The 21,149-nt window shown below is 43.2% G+C and overlaps 1 protein-coding gene across 3 annotated transcripts in view; it reads right to left on the bottom strand.

Annotated features, from left to right (window-relative positions):
* LRRC6 (leucine rich repeat containing 6) overlaps window positions 1-6,249 on the bottom strand; it is a 70,679-nt gene extending 64,430 nt beyond the window's left edge. For all 3 annotated transcript variants that reach the window (XM_038555540.1, XM_038555539.1, XM_038555541.1), the window contains exon 1: window positions 6,122-6,249. In XM_038555540.1, the coding sequence (XP_038411468.1) occupies window positions 6,122-6,131 (10 nt within the window). In that variant the 5' untranslated portion in view covers window positions 6,132-6,249. The remainder of the gene's footprint in view (window positions 1-6,121) is intronic.
* Window positions 6,250-21,149: the final 14,900 nt, after the last annotated feature.

Here is a 21,149-nt window from a genome sequence, read left to right on the forward strand (position 1 = left end):
CCTTCTCTCTAGAATAATAATTATTCTCTGTCCAAGCCTGTCTCTAGGCCCTACACTATCTGCTTCTCCAAGTTCATTCCTGAAGACAGGACATACGGTCAGGTATGCAGCTCTGCACTCAGGAGTGTCCAAGGAGCAGCTTTTTTCTGGTGATGTGGATGGATGTGTAGGCTGGAGTATCTACCTTCATACATGGGCTTAAGGGACCCAGACAGAGCCAGGGAGGAGAAGAGAAGGGAGGGGTGGGCCAGGGAGCCCACTTTCCCCAGCCACCCCCAGCTCTGGCATAGAACCCAGGGAGTGTGAGAAACATATTAAATGTAGCCGTCTGGGTTGTTATAAAGATATTCTTGTTGAGGGAGGAAAATGTATTTTATCTGGCAGTGTGATTATAACATGACACAGGAGAGTCCATTATATTCTTTCTCTGGGTCACCAAATGCCCTGGAAGGCTTAGTGGGACATTTATATTGAAGAAATAAACCCAAGTTGAATCCCACAGCAGCTGTCACCTGTAAGTATGGCTCAGTCGAATGTGTTCAGGGGAATTCTGAAAGCATCTTGTTAAGCATCACAGTGTCCGGCCCGGGATGGCTCCGTCAGCATCTGCGCAGCCCACTGGGCGTGGCTTGGGTCTCAGAAACACTAAGGGTATCATGGGCCATTCCAGCTCTACAGTCTTAGAGGCCTGTCCAATTTGTCCAACCCTGAGAACCTGCAGGTTCCTCTACGGATGCCAAATACGCTTCCTATGTTCTCTTGCTACACCTTTCATAAAATTAAGAAACTGTTTTCATGATGCTATCTTCTGTGGGAATTTGGTCACTTCCATGCCATTGTCAAATCCTCCCTTTCAGAAGCACGAAGATATTAGGAATTACGTTGATCTGCATCTCCTAACCACAAAAATTAAGAGGATAAAAATCACCATTAGTTGAAAGGGATGGCAGTAGAGGAACCTCCCTTTGCGTGAATAACTAATTTGCACACCAGAGCTCATACACACACTTGAGAGAGAGGAGGGAACCAACATTTAATTCAGCACCATAGGGAAGCCTGTCCAACACTGATTATATGCAATTAGGAGAGACAAAAAATGGGAGAATCACAGAGGAAAGCAGTACTGCCAAAGTCAGGATCTCGCAGCAGCCCTTTCCTGAACTCTTCTGTAGAAAGCAAACTGCTGCGTGAACCCCACCCCCCCCATTTTATAGCACTCAGGAAACTGCTGTTACACAATGCTGCCCCACTGAAATGGCAAACATCAGCAAAGAAACCAGAGTCCCCAAGAAGAAATGTGTAAGAGAATCTACATGGTGGATGGCGGAAATAGTGTCCCAACGCTATTTCAACAGGAAAGCATTTTGCAGTTTTACACACTATGTAATTTAGACCAAACACTGTTTAACTCCCAGGAGCACTGTTCACCTTTAGAAAGTCCTACTCCAAATAACACAGCACTGCATTTACAAGGAACCATTCTAGGGATTTAAAACTGCTTTGGAAGCGTTAGTATGTCACCCTGACACTATTTCAAGAGAGACAGTATTGCCATGCCTACCACACAGTGGTAGAAGAACATGCCTAGGTACTTGATGAAACACAGGGCTTTGGCTTCCTCATTTTGGAAAAATTCAAATAGCAATATCCAGGACTTGAATGGATTCTGGGAAGTGTCTCACCCACAGAAGGTGCTAGCCAAGACCTGCAGGACTGGAGCAGTATGAGAATACTAACAGTTTTAACCACAAATTCATAGTTATTTCACTAACAGGATGCTGCTGAGGAATCCAACCAAAGGTTGAACCCAAACTCACCGGCCAGCCTAGGCTTCTTTTCAATTCTGTGCGATGACTGGGTTCTCCATAACTTGAGGGAGGTCAATAAAATGACTTTGTGGGGTGGGAGTGAGGCGAAGGGCAAAAGGAGGTTTCTGGAATACTGGTGGTTGTCAGGCTATGTTTGTTTCTACGAAGCTTTTCAGAGTATTGAGCCAAGTTCTAGAAACTCTCAAAGCCAACAATTAAGTGTTCATTCCTTCAGGCTTTATATCGGGTTTTGTGAATAGCCTTCTATTTCTCACTGGATTAGAAAAAAAAATCAATAATATATGTTTGGAGTAGGTTTTGCAGAATTCGTAAGCATCTTGAAAGACCTAGCAGATACATCTATGAAACAGAAATGCAACAGAGATGAAGGGGGTGATAAATAGAAGGTCACCTCTCATAACCTGTACATTTTTTGTTTTGTTTTATTTTGTTTTCAAGGGATACTTTTAAAAACAGGATTTAGTCATTTGCCTTTTTTTTTTTTTTTTTTTTTTACTGACTCAGGGTCATCATAACAAGCATCGCTAGCCATACTAGACCCAATCCAATGATACCGTCAGAGTCTAGTCACAGAGAGTGCAATTAAAGAACATGGATGAAGCGCTATGGGGCAGTGACAGAAGAAAAGAGAGAGAACAAGGTGTACAAAGAGGGGAGTAACCAGGGTTACCGAGTGAAAGAAGGGAGGTCAAAAGAGGCACCATGGAAAAGAAGCCTGAGCTGAGTCCTGAAACGTGAGTTGGTACTGGCCAGATAAACAGATGAGGACAGGGTGCTCCAGGCGATGATGGATGCCACATTGCCCAGTTCCCTCCTTCAAAACCGAAGGATTAGTTCTTCTAGCTGTTGGGAGTTGGCATGAAACATCAGGCAGTGGAGAACTATGGGGGAAATCATAACTTAAAAACTCAGGACAGACGTATTGGGTGACTGTTGCTGACACAATTGATAAGGAAAGGCTGGGAGTGATTCATCAGACGTTAAAAAAAAGCCAGAGAACCACACTGGCAACATATAAAGTTTTTCTTCCTGAAACCAGAGGGTAGAGAGGGCAGAGAACCAGGACCAGGACTTAATCATAAGAGGAGCAGGGACTTCAGGTTCCAGACATGATGGAACCATAGGGACAAGACTGAACCTCCAGCCTATAACAACTAAAACCTAGAAAAAATATATGAAAAAAAACAACAACAACAAACAATTGGACATTGGAAGTTAGAAAGTAGTTTGAACAGATCAAAAAATGAAAAGGCCTATCAAAATGTGTGGGAGATAGCTAGAACATAAGTTGAAGGAAAATTTATAGCACTAAATATCTACAGAAAAGGGTCTCAAACATTAGCTTCTTCCTTAAGAAACAAGATAAAGAATAAATTAAACCCAAAGTAAGCAGAAGAAAGCAAATAACAAAGATCAATGAAATGGAAACAGAAACAATTGAGAAAAGTCAATAAAAGATACTCTTAAAAAATTGGTAAATTTCTAGCCAGACTGATCGGTAAAAAAAAAAAAAAAAAGAGAGAGAGAGAGAGAGACATAAATTGCCAATATTAGAAATGGAAGCAGCAGGACGTCATATAGATTACATAGTATTAAAAGGCTAGTAAGAGAGTAATATAAATAACTTTGTGCTAATAAATTCAGGAACTTAGATTAAATGGGAAAATTCCTTAAAAATCACAAACTACCAACGTTCACACAGCAGACACCGACAGATAAAGCAAACAGCCGTGTGTCTACTACAGTAATTGAGTTTGCAGCTCAAATGGTCTCACAAAGAAAACCATAGCACACACGTCTTCACTGATACATTCTACTGAGCATTTAAGGAAAAATAATACCCAGCGTATACAAACTCTTCTATAAAACTTAAGAGAATTTAAGAATTTAAGAAAGTTTCAGAATACGTCCTGAGAGAAGTCTACAAGGCCAGCATTGCCCTGAGTCCCAAACCACACATACAAGGCCAAGGCTGATGACGGGAGATGCTGTTCTAGACCTGGGCTAACTGATCAGAACTGAGATGTTAGATAGATTCTTGAAACAATGAAGTCCCGGTAGTGACCTTGAACTTTAGGAGTTAGGTGGACAGATGTTATAATGAGGGCCAACGTTGGAGTGGTGGCCAGAGGTCCACTCCCATGGAGGGTTACGGAGATGGTGAACAGAACATGACATTCCTGACGACAATACAGACAGGCAGCCAACAAAGGGACTATACAATCTGTCCAATCCAAATACAAGGTTGGATGACCAGAAGGCTAAAGCCAATGGCTTCAATAAAAATTCGCAATTTCTTGCCCAGCTTCCAGACCTCAGTCAGTTTTTGGACCTGAAACGAGGGTTGCCAGATTTAGCAAATAAAAATACTGGGCACCCTGTATTTTTAAATGACAACCCATTGACTAAAAGAGAGGCTGGGTCCCCAAAAGGACATGGCAATCACTCGTCCAATCCATTCCAAAAGGACTGTGGGCCATTCGAGTAACAATACACTAAGGAAGGGGTAACGCCAAGTCACACTGATGCCTGCTGGATACAGGGCTTGAGTTGTCATTGACATCCAGAAACACAAAGCATTGCCAAGTATTCTTATCAGAGCGGGGACATGTCGGCGGCCAGGTAATACGCGGAATCGTGCCCATACCTAGTTCACAATTCATTAATCCATGAACAAATGCTGAAGAATATGTGGGTTGTTTCCATTAGCTATTATGCAGGCAGGTGCTATATACGTTTATACACAGTTTGGACAAAGATTCTCCTTTTTCTTTTGTAATATCTAGAGATTACACAGGTGGAAAACAAAGTTTCCCTTAATGTTTACCGCTGTTTGTCTAATTTTTTTTTTTTTTTTTTTTTGCATATAGTTTTTAGAGAAGAGGAAGTACCAGTAACTGGTTTAGGAATGGGGTTTTTACTATTTACAGATCACTCGCCCCTTCCACCAGACTGTCAGCTCCTCCGGGGTACAAACTCCATCATCCTGCGGCCTCTTGATTTAAAGATATTATGACGCTTTTACAAGTAAGTGAGCAATTGGGTTGAACTGCACAAAATTGTCACAGAGGGGAAGGTGGGAAACGGCGTTGGCAGTCAAATGGTTCAACCGCCTAGGAGTAACCGTGAATCCCAACGTGTTGCACACTCTATCGGTGGATTCGTAATCGAGCGCATCTACAACACTCATCACGTCGGTCCAACAATACTATTACTGCCTTCGTTTTGGAGATGAGGCTGGGCCCCAAATGGGTGAAGTCACTGGCTCTAAGACAGAGGAGGCGGGCTCTGGAGCCGGCTCCCTCCCCCTCCACCCCCATTCTCACCCTCACCCCACTCTGACCCCACCCTCACCCCCACCCCACTCTCACCTCCACCCCGCCCCACTCCCACCCTCTCCCCCACCCCTACCCTCACCCCCACCCCTCCTCACCCCCACCCCACCCCACCCTCACCTCCACCTCACCCTCTCCCCCACCCCCACCCTCATCCCCTCCTCACCTCCACCCACCCTCACCCCCACCGCCACCCTCACCCCCACCCCCTCATCACCCCCACCCCACGCCCACCTCACCCTCACCTCCACCTCACCCTCTCCCCCTCCCCCACCCTGATCCCCTCCTCACCCCCACCCACCCTCACCCTCTCCCCCACCCCCTCCCTCACCCCTACTCCCACCCCTACCCTCACCCCCACCCACCCTCATCCCCGACCCCCGCCCCCACCCACCCCCACCCTCTCCCCCACCCCCAGCCCCACCTCCACCCCCACCCACCCCCAGCCCCACCCCACCCTCTTCCCCACCCCTACCCCCACCCCCTCCTCACCCCCACCCCCTCCTCACCCTCTCCTCACCCCCACCCCATCCCCACCCCACCCTCACCTCCACTCCTCCCCCTCCCCCACCCCCACCCCCACCCCAGGCACACTGTCTTCCCGAGGAAGTGGAGGCCGCAGCTCCGAGACCGGGGCTAGCCCGGGACCACACGCTGAGCAGGAGACGCGCAGGTCCCAACCGCGCACCTTCCACCGTCGCCCACCGTGGCGCCCCCACCTTTCCCGCCCCCCCCCCCCCACCGGCCAGAGGAGGGAGCCTCGCCCGGCGGAGGCGGAGCGGCCGGCACGGCGGGGCCCGCGGGAGGGAGGCGGAGGCCGAGGGGCGAGGGCCGAGGGCCGAGGGCCGAGGGGCGACGGGCGAGGGCCCAGCCGGGCCGGGGCGCGCGCGCGGGAGGTCCCCGGGGCGCCCTGGAAGCCGGGACGATCGAGGGCGGCAGGTGGGAGGGGACGCTTACTCCGGCCCATGGCACCTCTCCGGCTTGCGGGCCCGGGAAGCTGGAGCCGGACCCCGACGTCTCCTTTCGCGCGTCCCCAGTCGCGCCTGGACGCGTCCGCACCCGACCCCGGGAGCCATGGCAACGGGGACGCTACGGCGGCCGCACGGGGCCAGGCGCCGCCGCGTTTCCCGCGCTCCGGGGGAGCCCGGGGAGCCTCGGCGAGGAAGGGCTCAGCGCAGCGCGCCTGGTCCGCCTCCCGGTCGCCCCCAGGTCAACTGGCCAGACTGAAACATCATCGCTGCGTGTTATTCTATATGTTGACAAATTGAACAATAAAAAATACATTTATTTAAAAAAATAAAAAAATAAAACATCATCGCAGGGCGCTCGCTCCCCGCTGCACCTGCCCCCCAGGCGTGCCTCTCGACCTGCCCCCCCACCCCCCACTTTTTCTTTGTTTTGTGGTTAAAGCCCTCAGAGCCAGCGAGTCAGACTGTGGCCCCCACCCCCCTCGCTAGCCGGGTGGCCCCATCTGTAAGATGAATAATAATGATAAGAACTTGAAAGGGTCTTTCTGAAGGGTTGTAAAGAGATGATCTGGGGGAATGAGACACACTTTGGAAGAACAGCCTCCATTGAAAGGGTAGTTCCATTGATGGATCTCATGTTCTGAAAGTCCCAGCCCAACACGGATTTCGTGCTAACAAGTCGTCCAGGACCATACCCTCCATCAACTCTCTCCACTCACCACTTTTTTTAGCTGGAAAGAATAGAAAGTGCATCTCCTGTAATTCCCACTACTCTCATTTCTCCAGATCTCTCCCCAAAAGTGTCCAATAGGATTTACCCAATTCTGGACTAGAAAATAAAACATTAGTAATTCATCCTCAGGTGTGCATATGTTAGGGTTTTAATGGATGACACCTCCCAAAAGTTGGTTTGTTTGTTTACTGCCACCTTCACCCATTTTGCCCACCTGCCTTTTGCAACCAGAACCAATTTGCAATTGGTCTTGAGAACTTTCTAGAATCCCAGACTGTTTCCCTCTTGTCTTGTTCTCGGTATCTATGAGTTTGTTCTGTTTGTTTTTTTAAGATCCTATATATAAGTGAGATCCTACAGTATCTGTCTTTCCCTGCTAGACCTACTTCACTTAGTATAACACCCACAAGTCCATGCATGTCGCAAGAAATGGGAAGATTTCCTTCTTTTTTATGACTGCCTAGTATTTCAATATACATAGTAACTTTTTGAATTACTGAATAGTATTTCATCGTATATATTATATATATGTATAATCACATTTTCTTTATCCATTAATTTTTTGATGGACACTTCGATTGCTTCCATGTCTTGTGTATTGTAACTAATGCTGCAAAAATATGGAGGCGCAGGTATCTTTTTGAATTAGTGCTCTCATTTTCTTCATATAAATACCTGGGAATGGAATTGATGGATCATATGGTAAGTTCTATTTTTAATTTTTTTTTTAGGATCTCCATACTGTTTTCCACAATGGCTGCACCAATTTACATTCCCACCAATGGTTTAAGAGGGTTCCTTTTCTCCACATCCTCACTAACCCTTATTATTTCTCATCCTTTTGAGAATAGCCATTATAACAGGTATGAAGTAACATCTCATTGTGGTTTTGGTTTGCATCTTCCTGATGATTAGTTACATTGAACACCTTTTCATATATCTGTTGGCCATTTGTATGCCTTCTCTGGAAAAAATGTCTGCAGATTTTCTGTCCATTTTTAAATCACAAAGTAAGTTCTTTACATATCCTGCAAATTAATCTTTTATCAGGTATATAATTTGCAAATATTTTCTCCCATTCTGTAGGGTTGCCTTTTCATTTTGTTTGACGTAGTCTCACTTGGGTATTCTTTGCTTTGGTTGCTTTTGCTTTTGGTGTCAAACTCCCTGCACTCCACCCCAACAAAAATCATTATCAAGACCAGTGTCAAGGAACTTACTCCTGATGTTTTCTTCTAGGAGTTTTATAATTTTGTTTTTAATGTGTTGTTATTACAAAAGTAATTATTGCCTTCTGCCCATTTACCAAAGAGAGAGAGAGAAAGTGCTATGTGTACAATACTTTTTAAAAACTCCCACTCTAATCACAGTAAATAGTACAGAGTCCATGTTCTTATCTTGAGATGTGTGTTATGCCGACATCATAGAAGAAGCTTTGGGGGCGCCTGGTGGCTCTGTCAGCTAAGCATCTGACTCTTGGTTTTGGCTTAGGTCAGGATCTCAGAGTCATAGATCTAGCCGTCTTATTGGGCTTAGCATGGAGTCTACTTCCCTCCTCCCTTTGGCCCTCCTCCTGCTTTTGTTCTCTCTCTCAAATAAATAATTGTTTAAAAAAAATAAAAGAAGATTCATAGAATTATGTGGAGTGTAAAAAAATGTATTATTTTGGCAGACACCTGTTAAGCATTTATTAGTGTTTGCCAAGTGGAGACAAGGACATGAACTGTGCAGAGGGGCAGGAAAACTAAACAGAGTAGAGTGAAGGAGGAGGTGGGAAGTCAGTCAGTTTGACAATGGAAACAATTGCATGGGTATGACTAGATCAGGGATAATGGAAGCTATAAATGCCAGGCCAGAGGAACTGAACTAGAATGGTGCGATTTCAGACACTATGTCCCCACAGTGGAAGAATTATTTGGAGTTCCAAGAAGACTACCAGAGGCAAACTATAAATTTAGGCGACACCTACTGCTGCTGCCCAAAAACCTGGTTCTCGTCATTTCACTATTTTTTTTGGAAAAGGACACAGTGTGGGGTGAAGATTATGAACTCTGGCATTGGAGACTGGTTCAAATCCACAGATTTGTTACTGTGTGGCATCAGACAGATAAGTCCACCTTCCAGAGCTAACAATTCCCCATTTCCACATGGAACTGACAGCAGAGGTGATCTCTGGCTATACCACTGAGAAGTCTATGTGCTGATGTCTGATTGCTCATGTGGGAGATAACATACCCTCAGCAGTAGGCTAAATTAGCAAATGTACCTATGCTTGAACTTGTGCATTTGACAGTGAGAGTTTCATCAAGACTAAAAAAGATCTATTTCTGGCAGGAAGCTGGTATCGGGGGATAATCCCAGTGGAAGGGTAGTTTCTGCGATAACAGAGACATAAAGTTAGGACCAGTAGAAAGGATGTTGGCCTCTGGGTCATAAGAGACAAGAGGGAAACAGTCTGGGATTCCAGAAAGTTGTCAAGACCAATTGCAACCTAGGTATCTGATAATTTGGCTCTGAACTTTTATCCTTGCCTTCAGACAGACTTACCCTTGAGCTCTCAACCTCACCCTTAAACTCTCTAGGAGTCAAAAGGGCCTTGAATTTTTCCTATGAAACTTAATATTTGTGGAACTGGGGTATTCTATCCATTTATACACAAGTGAACAAACAATGGAGCTGTCGTTCACTGCATAAAAATCTCTAGAATGTTTTTAAGCACCATGTACTCAATAAGGTACAGTGATCTATAAGTGTTAATTAATTATCACATTAACCCTTGGAAGTAGACATGTTATTATCTATATACTGTTGATAAGTAAATTGAGGCCCACTGAGATTATATTGCCAGAATTGTATGCCCAAAACAGCACTCCATACGGCATCACTTTTTTTTTTTTTTTTTAAGGCATCACTTTTGAGGCAGAGCTACCTAAGGGCAGGGAGGGAGTTTATTTTTCATCTCTGAATCCTACCTCTCAGCACAATTCCTGATACTCACTAGGTACTCAACAAATATTTGTTGAATGATTGAATGAATAAATCAGTGAGTCAATCTCTCCAAGAGCTTGGCATCCTGGATGGATACATATCATGACTTAAGTAGAATGACCATGGAAGTGTCCATGTTTTAAGGGGAGCCATCAGGCTTCCTAAGAAGAGTGTCCCATTCTTTGGGTCATTGGACTTATCTTTGTCTGATAACTTTTTATCAAAATCTAGTATAAGAGCTCCTTTGGGAAGCAAAGTCTTGACCAGTTGTCCTGCCACTTTGGTGGAACAGACAAGAGTCTCAGATGATAGAGTAGAGAAACCAGGAAACTCTACTTCATAATTTGTCATGGGCCAGGCTGAACTGATTATGCTGTGTCCTTCCTCAACCCAACATCACAATCACTATGTCTCTTAGAAATAAAGGACCCATGGGACATAAAGGACAGGTGTACAATGTGCTGTGATTGTTACAGTCCACTGACGGAAGGGAAATGGGGAAATAAATCACGATGTGACAGCTCCAAATGAAGTGAAGTTCATTTTACTCCAACTCAATGAGATTGTTTAGAGTCATGGTGTGTGTCTATTTATGCAAATCATTATTCAAAACAGACTTGTTTCTTTGGCTCCTGGAAATATAACCCAATGAGTGGGGCTTCCTGGGGGGAAATAACGGCATTATTTTTGTGCCTGTAAGTAGGAGAATTAAATCTCAAAAAGTTTTTTTTTAATTTCCTGTAACAGCAAAATAATCCTCCTGCTTCTTTTGTGCTGGATAAATTCAAGAGACATTGACCTAGAAAGTTATTTGTTTCTTATTATTTTCATTATATATATTTTAGTATTTTTATGATGTGTAACTAATACTGTGATGACAATTCAGTCATGCTTTGCATTAATTTTCCTCCAGAAGAGTTTCCCATTGCACCCTGATGACAAATAAGCTCCCAAGTTTACCAGCACCTCTATAATATCAATTGCTTGCCTGCTTATTTACTTCCTTCCTTTCATCCATCAGCAAATATTTATCAAGTGCCTTCCATATGCCAGTCTCTACAAGGAGTAATTGAGACAATATATGTAAAACCCTTAGAAGAGTACTTGCCATGTAGAAAGCATTCAGTAAGGGTTAACTATTCATATTTTGAAAACAAAATATTCTCCTCCATAGATGGTAATCCTAAAGTAGGTACTATTATTACCCCCATTTTACAGATGAGGAAACTCTATTTTGAATCAATCCAATGGAAAAGGTCTAAGAAAATCAGACTTAACAGTTTTGTTTGCCTCAGGAGAGATTAGATATAAGCAGCATTATTTACATTGGTCTGTTATATCCATTTGAGGGATGACTTCTCCCAGCTGGCAGGCTGAAGACAGGAAATGAGAAAGGAGGTAGGATGGGACAAGTAGATATAGTGTTGTAGTGCTTCCTTGATCCATACATATGGGTATGAATTTGTGTTATTATATGTGAGTTCCCAAACTTGAGACCCTCCAACAATTAAAGTACAAAAACACATCTCAAAATCAAGTGTAAGATGTTTTTAAATTGTTTTATTCATTTTTTCCATATGTTAAAAGATAATCTAAGGTACATTAGAACTTTCAAGAGTTTATTTGAGCAAACATGGATTTGAATTAGGCAGTGCCAAACTGAGTGGTCAAGAGTACCTCACTCATAGAAGCTAGTGGAAAGTTTTTTATAGAGAAGACAGGAAGCAAAGCAAGGAAATCGTTTGACTGGCTATAGTTTAAACAGTTGCCTTATTTGGAAAAGCCTAATTGGCTGTGATTGGGGGTCCTTAGGTCTCAACTTCTTCACCTTGAGGCATTTATAGGAATTGACTCTGGCTTTGGTTTTAATTTACTTACATAGATTTCCAAGGCGGTAGATCTACCCCAGTCTCCTGGCCTCCTCATTTAAGTACTTGAACACCTCAAAACTTCTGTCCATCTCCATTGGCTTAATAAAAGTAAGAGTTGAGGGGCACCCAGGTGGCTCAGTAGGTTAAGCGTTTGACTCTTGATCTCAGCTCAGGTCTTGATCTCAGTGTTGAGTTCAAGCCCTACACTGAGCTCCATGCTGAACATAGAACCTACTCTAAAAAATTAAGAGTTGATATTTTAGGAAGGACTTTTACTAATTTTAATATACTCAAACAATAATTGTGTGGTTTTCTATGAGCTGGGCCCAGGTGTTCAGAGAGTAACCAGGATATCCTACTCCCCCACTAAGAGTTCAAGTACTGGAGCTTTAAACAATTTAGTTAACCTCATTGATTCCTCATCTGTAAAATGGGAGAAGTCAAGTGCTTATTTGATTGGGTTTCAGTGAGATTTACAGGAGAGAATGTATAAAGAGTTTGCCTATAGTATGAGCTTGATATATCTCCATTTTTATTACTATGTGTGGAGTAATAAAAATACTATTTTTATACTAATAAAAATATTAGTAATAAAAATTACTATGGAGGTCTATTTTTATTAGTAATAAAAATATTACTATGGAGGTCTCAAAGAAGACCACTGGGTGCAACCAGTGGTTACACTAACAGGGGTCAGTCCTGCCTCTGTTACCATCGAAAGAGCCAGACCCATCAACACACATTTCCACTGGAGAAAGATGCTATAGATCTCAGAAGCCTACTGATCAAGTTTTTCCTTGATTAGTTTATTTATTTATTTCAAGCTCAGGAGTTTTGTCATTTTTTATCACTTCCTGGAAGACAAGTGGTAGCAGGTGCTAAGGTCTAAAAACAACTATAGGAGAAAAAACTAAAAAAAAAAAAAAAAAAAAAATTTGTCCACTAACTTAATTTTCTCTAAGAACTGAGTAAACAATAGCTTTGTTCAATTTTAGTGCTAGAACACCTGGGCCCAGCTCATAGAAAACCACACAATTATTGTTTGAGAACCACTGAGCTCTGCTAACTATGGGCAAGGATGTGAGAAAACAAAATCCACAAAAATTAAAACTGTATTTCCAAAAACATTAATCCTGCCTTAATATAATCTACAAGGATAAACTTGAAATGAGGCCCCTGGGGAAATTGCAAGTAACTGCCAATTTTGCTAATGATAATAAGTTTATTTTAATTGCTAATATATTCCTAATTACTCTAGATCTAAAATGTTTACTTCACTGTCAGTCATCTTCTTTGATTTATGTTCTTTGTGAAAAGACTTTGTCATATCAATCAACCCTTTTCAAGTTTGGTGGCAGCTGCTGAAAATGATCTCACCTTCCTTGTCACATAGCTTGGCTTGGGCACCATTCGTCCAAAGACAGAGAGAGGCCTTCCCCACCAAATCTTCTAGAATTCATAGCTTTCCATTTCAGCTGGAGAAAAGTAGTATTTTTAAGACTTCGATTACATGAACAAAGGGGACTGACGCTGTCTATTTCAAATTCTGTTTTTAATCTGATCTTTGATCTGTCTCCTCTATCTGAATGTGTGTGTGTGCACACATATGTGCATGCATATCCAAGTCATTGAGGAACATGATGTCGTTGGTGTAAAGATTCCTAATCTGGGTGGGCATTACAGGGTGCTATTAACCAATTTACTCATTTTTTTTTCTCTTTCAGCAAACATGTATTGAGCCCATAGGGCTGGTGTAGAGTAGTGATCAAGACTGACAAGGTCTTGACCATGTCAGAATGCATATACTCACCAAAGGAAATAAACACTAAACAAGTAAACAAATAAATACTACATAAGACGATTGCATGTGATATGTGTTTTGAAAGAAAAATAAGGTGGTAGATTGAGTCTGGAGGATGGCTACTTTGGATAATCAGAGTAGGTCACATATGGGGTGAATCCTGAGTGTGAGAAGGAGACAGCTACGTGAAGACTAAGGAAAGGTTATTCCTAGGGATAGAGAAAAACAAAAGCTCTCAGACTGGGGAGAGGCTGGCCTGCTAAAGGACAGAATAAGGCAGGTAATATGATGGGGAAGATGCACAGAGGAATATTAAGGGGTAGGTCAGAGGCATATACCTAGGTAAGACCTTGTAAGGAGACAGGTTATTATTCCAAAGGTGATGGACGCAGGTACATACACAGAGGAGACCATGAGGGGACACAAGGAAAAGCCTAGAGCACGTCCTTCTCTCACATCCCTTGGGAGGGACCAGATCTCTCAACACCTGATCTCAGGCATCTCACCTCCAGCACTACAAGAAAACAAATTTCTGTCATTTAAGCCACCCAATTTTTGGTACTTTGTTACAGCAGACCTAGAAAACTGATAATAGGAGTCAAGGATGACTACTGAACTTTTTCTTTGGAAAATTAGAAAAATGGAATTTCCATGAACTAAGATGGTGAAGATGATAGAGGGGCAGATTTGGAAGAGGTAGGAATAAGGAGGTCTGCTTTGGACACATTAAATTGCAAATATGTTTTAGACATTCAGTGGAAATTTTGAGAAGGCAACTTGGGTGTATGAATGTGGAAAAGAGGTCCAGGTTGAGGATTTAGTTCAGTGGGGTTTTTTGTGTTTGTTTTTGTATTTTTTTAATTTTGTTTTTGCCGAGGTATTGATACCCGTGCACATGATTGAGAACATTCTAGAACTGAGTGTAGACAGATAAGAGGTCTCAGGGCTAAGTCTGAGCATACTCCAAAATCTAAAGTTGGCAAAATGTGGAAAAATTAGCAAGAGAGACATAAAAACAGTGAGGTAAGAAGAAAAGCCAAGTCAGAAAATTGCTTCCGAGAAGGAAGGACTGGTGAACTATGTCAGATGCTGCTATAGGTCAAGACAAATGAGACCTAGGAATTAATCATTGGGTTAAGCATTATTGAAGGTTGTTGCAACTTTGCCAGGGGCTGCTATGGTGGATGGTGGGATTACAAACCTGATTGGAGTGGATTCAAGAGAGATTTGGAAGAGAAGAATCAGGGACAAAAAATTATAGAAGAAGAATCTACCAAGGAATTTCACTGCTACTGAGAGCAGAGCAATGGAGAAAGAGAGCAGTTAGAAGGGATATGGAATCCAAAGAGGGCTTAATTAAGACAGGTGTTATTATAGCACGTTGGCATGCTACCATTGCAGAAGAGAGGGCGATTCCTGGAGGAATCTCCATAAATAGATAAGAGGGGGTGGGCTGCAATCATGAGTAGTGAGTCGGCCTTAGATAGCAGCAAGGACTTTCCATCCACAGAACAGGAAGGAAGGAGAGTAGGAACAGATGCTTGTAGGTGGATAAATATGGTGCCAATGGCTGGTTATGTCTTCTTAACTGTTTCTATTTTCTCAGTGAAATAGGAAGCAAGGACATCAGCTAAGAAGGAGGCTTGGAAAGGATGTCTTGAAGGTTTGAGGAGAAAGAATAAAGTAGCAAATGGTCACCTGGGGAATGGGAGAGTGAATACTAGAACAGGTAAGATGATTGCCAGGAATCAACATCACACCTTGAGGGTTATATTTATGAATTTAAAGAAAGGCCTCCTGTGTATTTTCTCTCAAACCATATTCAGAGTGTGGAAAACTGCATAACAGATGTGGGTTTCAGATGCAACCAGAGATGTGGGTTTACCAGGAAAGTACAATGAATGGAAGGAGGTGCAAGGGAATTACTTTAATGACAGCTCATGGAATCTAAGAGAATCAGATCCTGATAGCATTGAAAAATTGTTGGAGTGAAGAGGCGGTGAGCCAGAAAAACTGTGATGGTTAAAAGTGGAATGTTCAAAATTGAGATTATGAAGGAAGTAATGACATGGTCCAAGGTTTGGCTGTGATAGTGTGTGACTGTTTTAAGGTAGAAGACAATATTAGAAGCACAGAAGCTGTTATGGAAGTGAATGGTCAGACCAGATGCACATGAAAGATGCTCAACATCATCCACCATAAATAAATGCAAATCTGTCTGACAATGGGTACCACTGAACTCCTCTAGGGCATGACTGTAATTGGGAAAATGGACATTGCCAAGTGTTGACAAGGATGTGGAGAAACTGCAACCCTTACCCATGGCTGGTGGGGATATAAAATGCTGAAATTACAAAATAATTGAGCAGTTTCTTAGAATGTTAAATATAAATTTACAAAATGACCTAGCCATTCCATTCCTAGGTATCTACCAAGGATACATATTTCCCCACAAAGACTTGTATGTGAGCTTCATAGCAGCTTTATTCACAATAGCCGATGAGCAGAAACAACCCAAATGCCCACTAAGTAATGAATCAGTAAACAAAATGTACTATATCCATATAATGGAATACTATTTTATCATGAAAAGAAATGAAGTAGTGATTCATGCTTCAACATGGATAAACCTTTTAAACATTATGCTAGGTGGAGGAATCCAGACCCAGAAGGCCACATGTTGTATGATTCTATGCAAATCTATGCATACGGGAAGTAAATTAGGGGTTGGCTGGAGTTGAGGGGTGGGAATGAGATGTGACTTCAAATGGGCAAGGAAGATATTTTGGGGGTGACAAAAGTGTTTTAAAATTGGGCTGTAGTGATGGCTACACAACTCTATAAATTCATTAAAAATCTATGAATTGTACACCCAAACAAGTGAATTTTATAGGATGTAAATTATAACTCAATAAAGCTGAACTTTTGAATCCAAAAAGAAAAATAAAAGAATGAAGTAAACTGAGTGTCCAGGGTATACAAGGGATAGATATGTGTATATTGAAATTGCCAGGAAGAATGGCAAGAGTCGTTCTGGAGCGAGTGACAATTAGGGAGGAGCTAACATCTTCAAGAAAAGAGGGGTCAGTAGTCGACCGCATCAAGAAGTGGCAAGAGATGGTGCAGTTTGATGGCATGAATTGCAAAATTAGAAGTTCCAGGGTCGGGGGGACAGACATAGACGCAGAGATGGCCATGAGAAGCAAGGAGGGACACCCACCCTACTTCCAGGTTCAGTGAGAGAAGGACTCTGGGAGAGAAAACTGAATGCATGTGCTTATAATTTATGATTAATCATCACAATAGCCTAGTGAAGTCTGCAGGGAAATATCCTACTCTTGGAGCCAGACGTGGGACCCTAGTCTCAGCTCCTCCAACGGTTAACAATTGACCTCAACTTACCCTCTTGGATCCTCAATAATAAAATGAGAATAATAGTCATTGTCAACCTCACAGGGCTTTCTGAGGGAGAAACAAGAGTAAGTATTTACAAATCCACCTCACATTTCATAGTAAGAGACCGCAGAGCTATTATCCTCAGAAACTCTCCATTTTTGCTGTTGAGAAACCTGAACTTCAGAGAGGTTAGGTGATTTGTCCAAAACCACACAGCAGTTAAGGAGAAGACACGGGTTCTGATGCCTCCCATCCTCTATACTGCGTCCCCTTTGCAAAGTCTGTTCTCAGCAACAACACCTCTCTAGAGATTCCGTGCTGACTGTGAGACAGAAATAATAAGTAAATGTTCCATTTTTGCCGTGCCAAGAAATAATCAAATCAGAGAATTTCTAAAGCTAAATTAGAATAAGCCTGGTACAAAGAAGTGTCTTGGGAAATCTAGATGCAGTCATTGTTTCCACCACAACTCATGGCCCTCCTGCTTTTTTTCTCTGCACCAGCCCTGCCATATTCCTTGCCAGTTCTGTATTGGATCATGTCCAGCCATCTGCTCTTTAAACAATTACTTATTGATTATTTTCTAAATTCCAAGAACCCTTCTGTGCCCTGAGGAATCAAAGAATTCCTGACCCTCCTGGAGCTTCTGTTCTGGTGAAGAAAAAAAGGGGCCAGAGCAGGGGAAAGCCAAAGACCAACACCAAACCAAGCAGATAATAAACTACATATGCAAATGAACAAGAAAGATCATTTCAGAAAATGAGACACTTCAGTGGCCAGGGGTGGTGGGAGTAGACGGGGAGAACATTCCTAGAGTGGTTGAGAAGGCTTCTCTGCAGAGGTGGTATTTCCCTGAGGAGAGGAAGCTGGCCTTAAGAAGTTCAGGAAGAAGAGTGTTTCTGCCAGAGTGTGGCAGGTGCAAAGGTCCTGAGATGGAGATGAGCTTGGCGTATTATAGGAACAGAAAGGAGAACAGTGCTGTGGCCATAGCATAGTGAGTGGAAGGAAATGTAATGTGGGACAGAGTCTCTTCAACAGAAAAATGAATGATTAGTGAGTGTACCTTTTAGAAAGATCATCCTAGCTCTACAGTCCAGTGGAGACTGGACTGTAGCCTGGAAGATTAGAAAGGGAATGGGCCCAGCTAGGAAAACTTCTGCCTTGATATAAGTTGCTCCCTTGTCTTCAAATGTCCCTTCCCATTTTCTTCACTTTCCAAACTCATACCCCTTCATCAAGAGTATTTCAGAAGGATGCGCAATAGTCAAAAAGTGGAAACAAGGCAAAAGTCCATCAGTGAATGAATGGAAGAACAAAAGTGCTACATCCAAACAATGGAATGTTATTCAGCTGTAAAAGGAATGGATGTAGGGCAGCCTGGGTGGCTCAGCGGTTTAGCGCAGTGTTCAGTCCAGGGCGTGATCCTGGAGACCTATCCTCCTTGCATGGAGCCTACTTCTCCCTCTGCCTGTGTCTCTGCCTCTCTCTCTCTGTGTGTCCCTCATGAATAAATAAATAAAATCTTAAAAAAAAAAGGAATGGATGTAGATAAACCTTAAAAACGTCATGCTAAGTGAAAGAAACCAGACACAAAATGTCGTGTACTCTATGATTCAATTTATATGAAATATCCAGAAAAGGTAAATCCATAGACAGAAAGCAGACTAGTGGCTACCAGGGGCTGGGGGAGGGACACAGGGACTACTTAATGGATGTCAGGGTGTCCCTTTGGAATAGTGAAAACATTTTGGAGCGTGATAGAGGTCGTAGCTGCACAACACTGTGACTGCACTAAATGCCACTAAATTGTACACTTTAAAATTGTACACTCCAATTTTGGCATGTGACCTTCACCTCAATTAAAATTTTTAAAGGAAAAAAGCATATATCAGATTTTTTTCTAGCAGATAGGATAAATATGTTCTGACTAGCTTCAGTTAGAAGGAAGGACCTACTGGAAAAACACTGATTCCTCAGAGACTTCCAGAAAGAGCAGGACCACCAGGCCTGAGGGAGCTGGAGGCAGGTGGAGTGCAGCCCTGGCCCCAGGCTAGCTCCAATCCCTCCTCTAATCATCACTGTCCCTGGGGGACAGAGCATCTGATTGGCCAAGCTGTGCCCCATGCCTCCATGCTCCACAGGATATGTGGTCTGGGTTTGAGATCATAGCCCTCCCCAAAACCACAGAGTGAGGGAGGGGTCATTGAAAGAGGAGAAGAAGGTATATGAGGCAGAGTGAGACAGTAGGTGTCTCCACAAACACCCCTTGGCTCAGCCCATACATACTTTCAATAGCATGTGTCTGGTCAATGTTTGTGGGGCATCTCCCCAGCTGGCCCTGCCTGGAGCTCATAGTCGTGAGGGAAGATGGTCACCAGCCCCCTGCCAGTGGGGAGAATGCCATGCAATGGAGAACAGAGGATATCAGGGAAGGTTTTCTGTTTGTAATCCAGGCAGAGATGGGAGCACCACACCCTCCTTAGGTCTCTGCAGCTATTTGGAGTCACCTCTGTCTTATTGCTCATCACACTGGTGTCACTGTCTCTTTGTATACATCACTCATTAGACTGTAAGCCCTGATCTTCACAGAGCTCAGAAATAACACAGGGACTGAGGCATGAAAAAAAAAGAAAAGAAAGAAAAAAGAAAAGAAAAGAAAAGAAAAGAAAAGAAAAGAAAAGAAAAGAAAAGAAAGAAAAGAAAGAAAAGAAAGGAAAGGAAAGGAAAGGAAAGGAAAAGAAAAGAGAAGGAAGGAAGGAAGGAAGGAAGGAAGGAAGGAAGGAAGGAAGGAAGGAAGGAAGGAAGGAAGGAAGGAAGGGGGAGGGAGGGAGGGAGGGAGAAAAGGAAGGAGGAAAGGGAGGGAGAGGGAAGGAGGGAAGGAGGACACACAGATATACTGAACACATTAGATTCTAGTTTATGTCCCACTTCCTTTTTCATAAAGGGTCTTTAAAACTAACTTTTGTGTGGCCATCTTGAACTCCACATTGGGGGTGGGGAGTGAGGTGACTTTCCTACAGGGTGACAGCTGACGGCTACCCTTTCAATAAATCATAGCAGGGAGCTGGGCCTGTCATCTGCCAGAGCCCTCTGCTTCCAACAGGACAATGGCCACACGTTTGACCCCAGATGGTGGCTGTTTCCATGCCCAAAGTCCTTCTCCCTGGGTGGCTTGTTTTCATATCTCATCAACCTTGCAACCAAGACAGTTTTCTTGGATAAACACCAAGATGTTGGCAGTGGCTGTCTCTGAGTTGAGGGATTCGAGGTAACCTCTTCTCTTGTTTATTTGAATGTTCTCATTTTTGTTTCAACAAAATGATGGTGGATTAATTTCAAAATAAAGAAAATCAAATCAATCATTTCATGAAAGTGAGCTCCTTTCTCATGCCACTGTTTAAGCTCACTTTCTCTTGCTTGGTCTTCTCCATAAAGCCATGGAGAAGGGGGAGGATAATCCCTTCCCCCTTCAGAGAGAACCACAGACAGGAACTCGGGCCTGGGGTATAGGTGAGCATCAGAGAGGCTGAGGGAAGGGCCCAATATCACAAAGCTATAAACAGCAGAGCAGCCAAGTCATACTCTAACTTCAAAACTCATGTTGTCTCTCCACCCCTCTGCCTGACATTCAGCATTGGGAGGAGGATTTGTTCAGCTAGACTGGCTCAGCCTTGGCCCAGCCTCAGACCAGGGCTCGGCTCTTTGTTCTATTGCCTCACCAGTCACTAAAATATTTACATAGTCCCAGAAATCAGAAAAATGACTTTCACTACTGCTCCTGTTACTCCTGGTAGTAGTAGCAGTAGTAATATTGCAGGCTCCGCTTTGGAAGAGCTTACTACATATCTGGCACTGTGTTAGGCTTTCCTTACTTTGTGTGTAGACTCATTTAATGCTCATAAAAATGCTGTGAATTAGGGAAATAGTTTTATCCCATTTTATGGACAGGAAAGTTAAGGCTTAAAAAGATGAAATACCTTGTTCAAAGTGACACAACGGAGCTCAGCCCCAGCTCTGCTCTGCCTCCAGCCCAAATATCATGTTGTACTAGTGCTAGTTAGCATTCAAAGGATGCAATTCTGCAGACAAAGAAACCTGGAAGATGGGGAGGTGGAAGCTCTAGGATATGGTTCTTGATTTTTCCTTTCACTGAAAAGGAGAAGGAGAAAGAGGAGGAGAAGCAGAGGAGCTGCTGGCACAGAGCTTCAGCTCTCTCCCCTTGCCCACA

The sequence above is a fragment of the Canis lupus genome, chromosome 13, assembly GCF_011100685.1.
Source record: "Canis lupus familiaris isolate Mischka breed German Shepherd chromosome 13, alternate assembly UU_Cfam_GSD_1.0, whole genome shotgun sequence".
Classification (NCBI taxonomy): domain Eukaryota; kingdom Metazoa; phylum Chordata; class Mammalia; order Carnivora; family Canidae; genus Canis; species Canis lupus.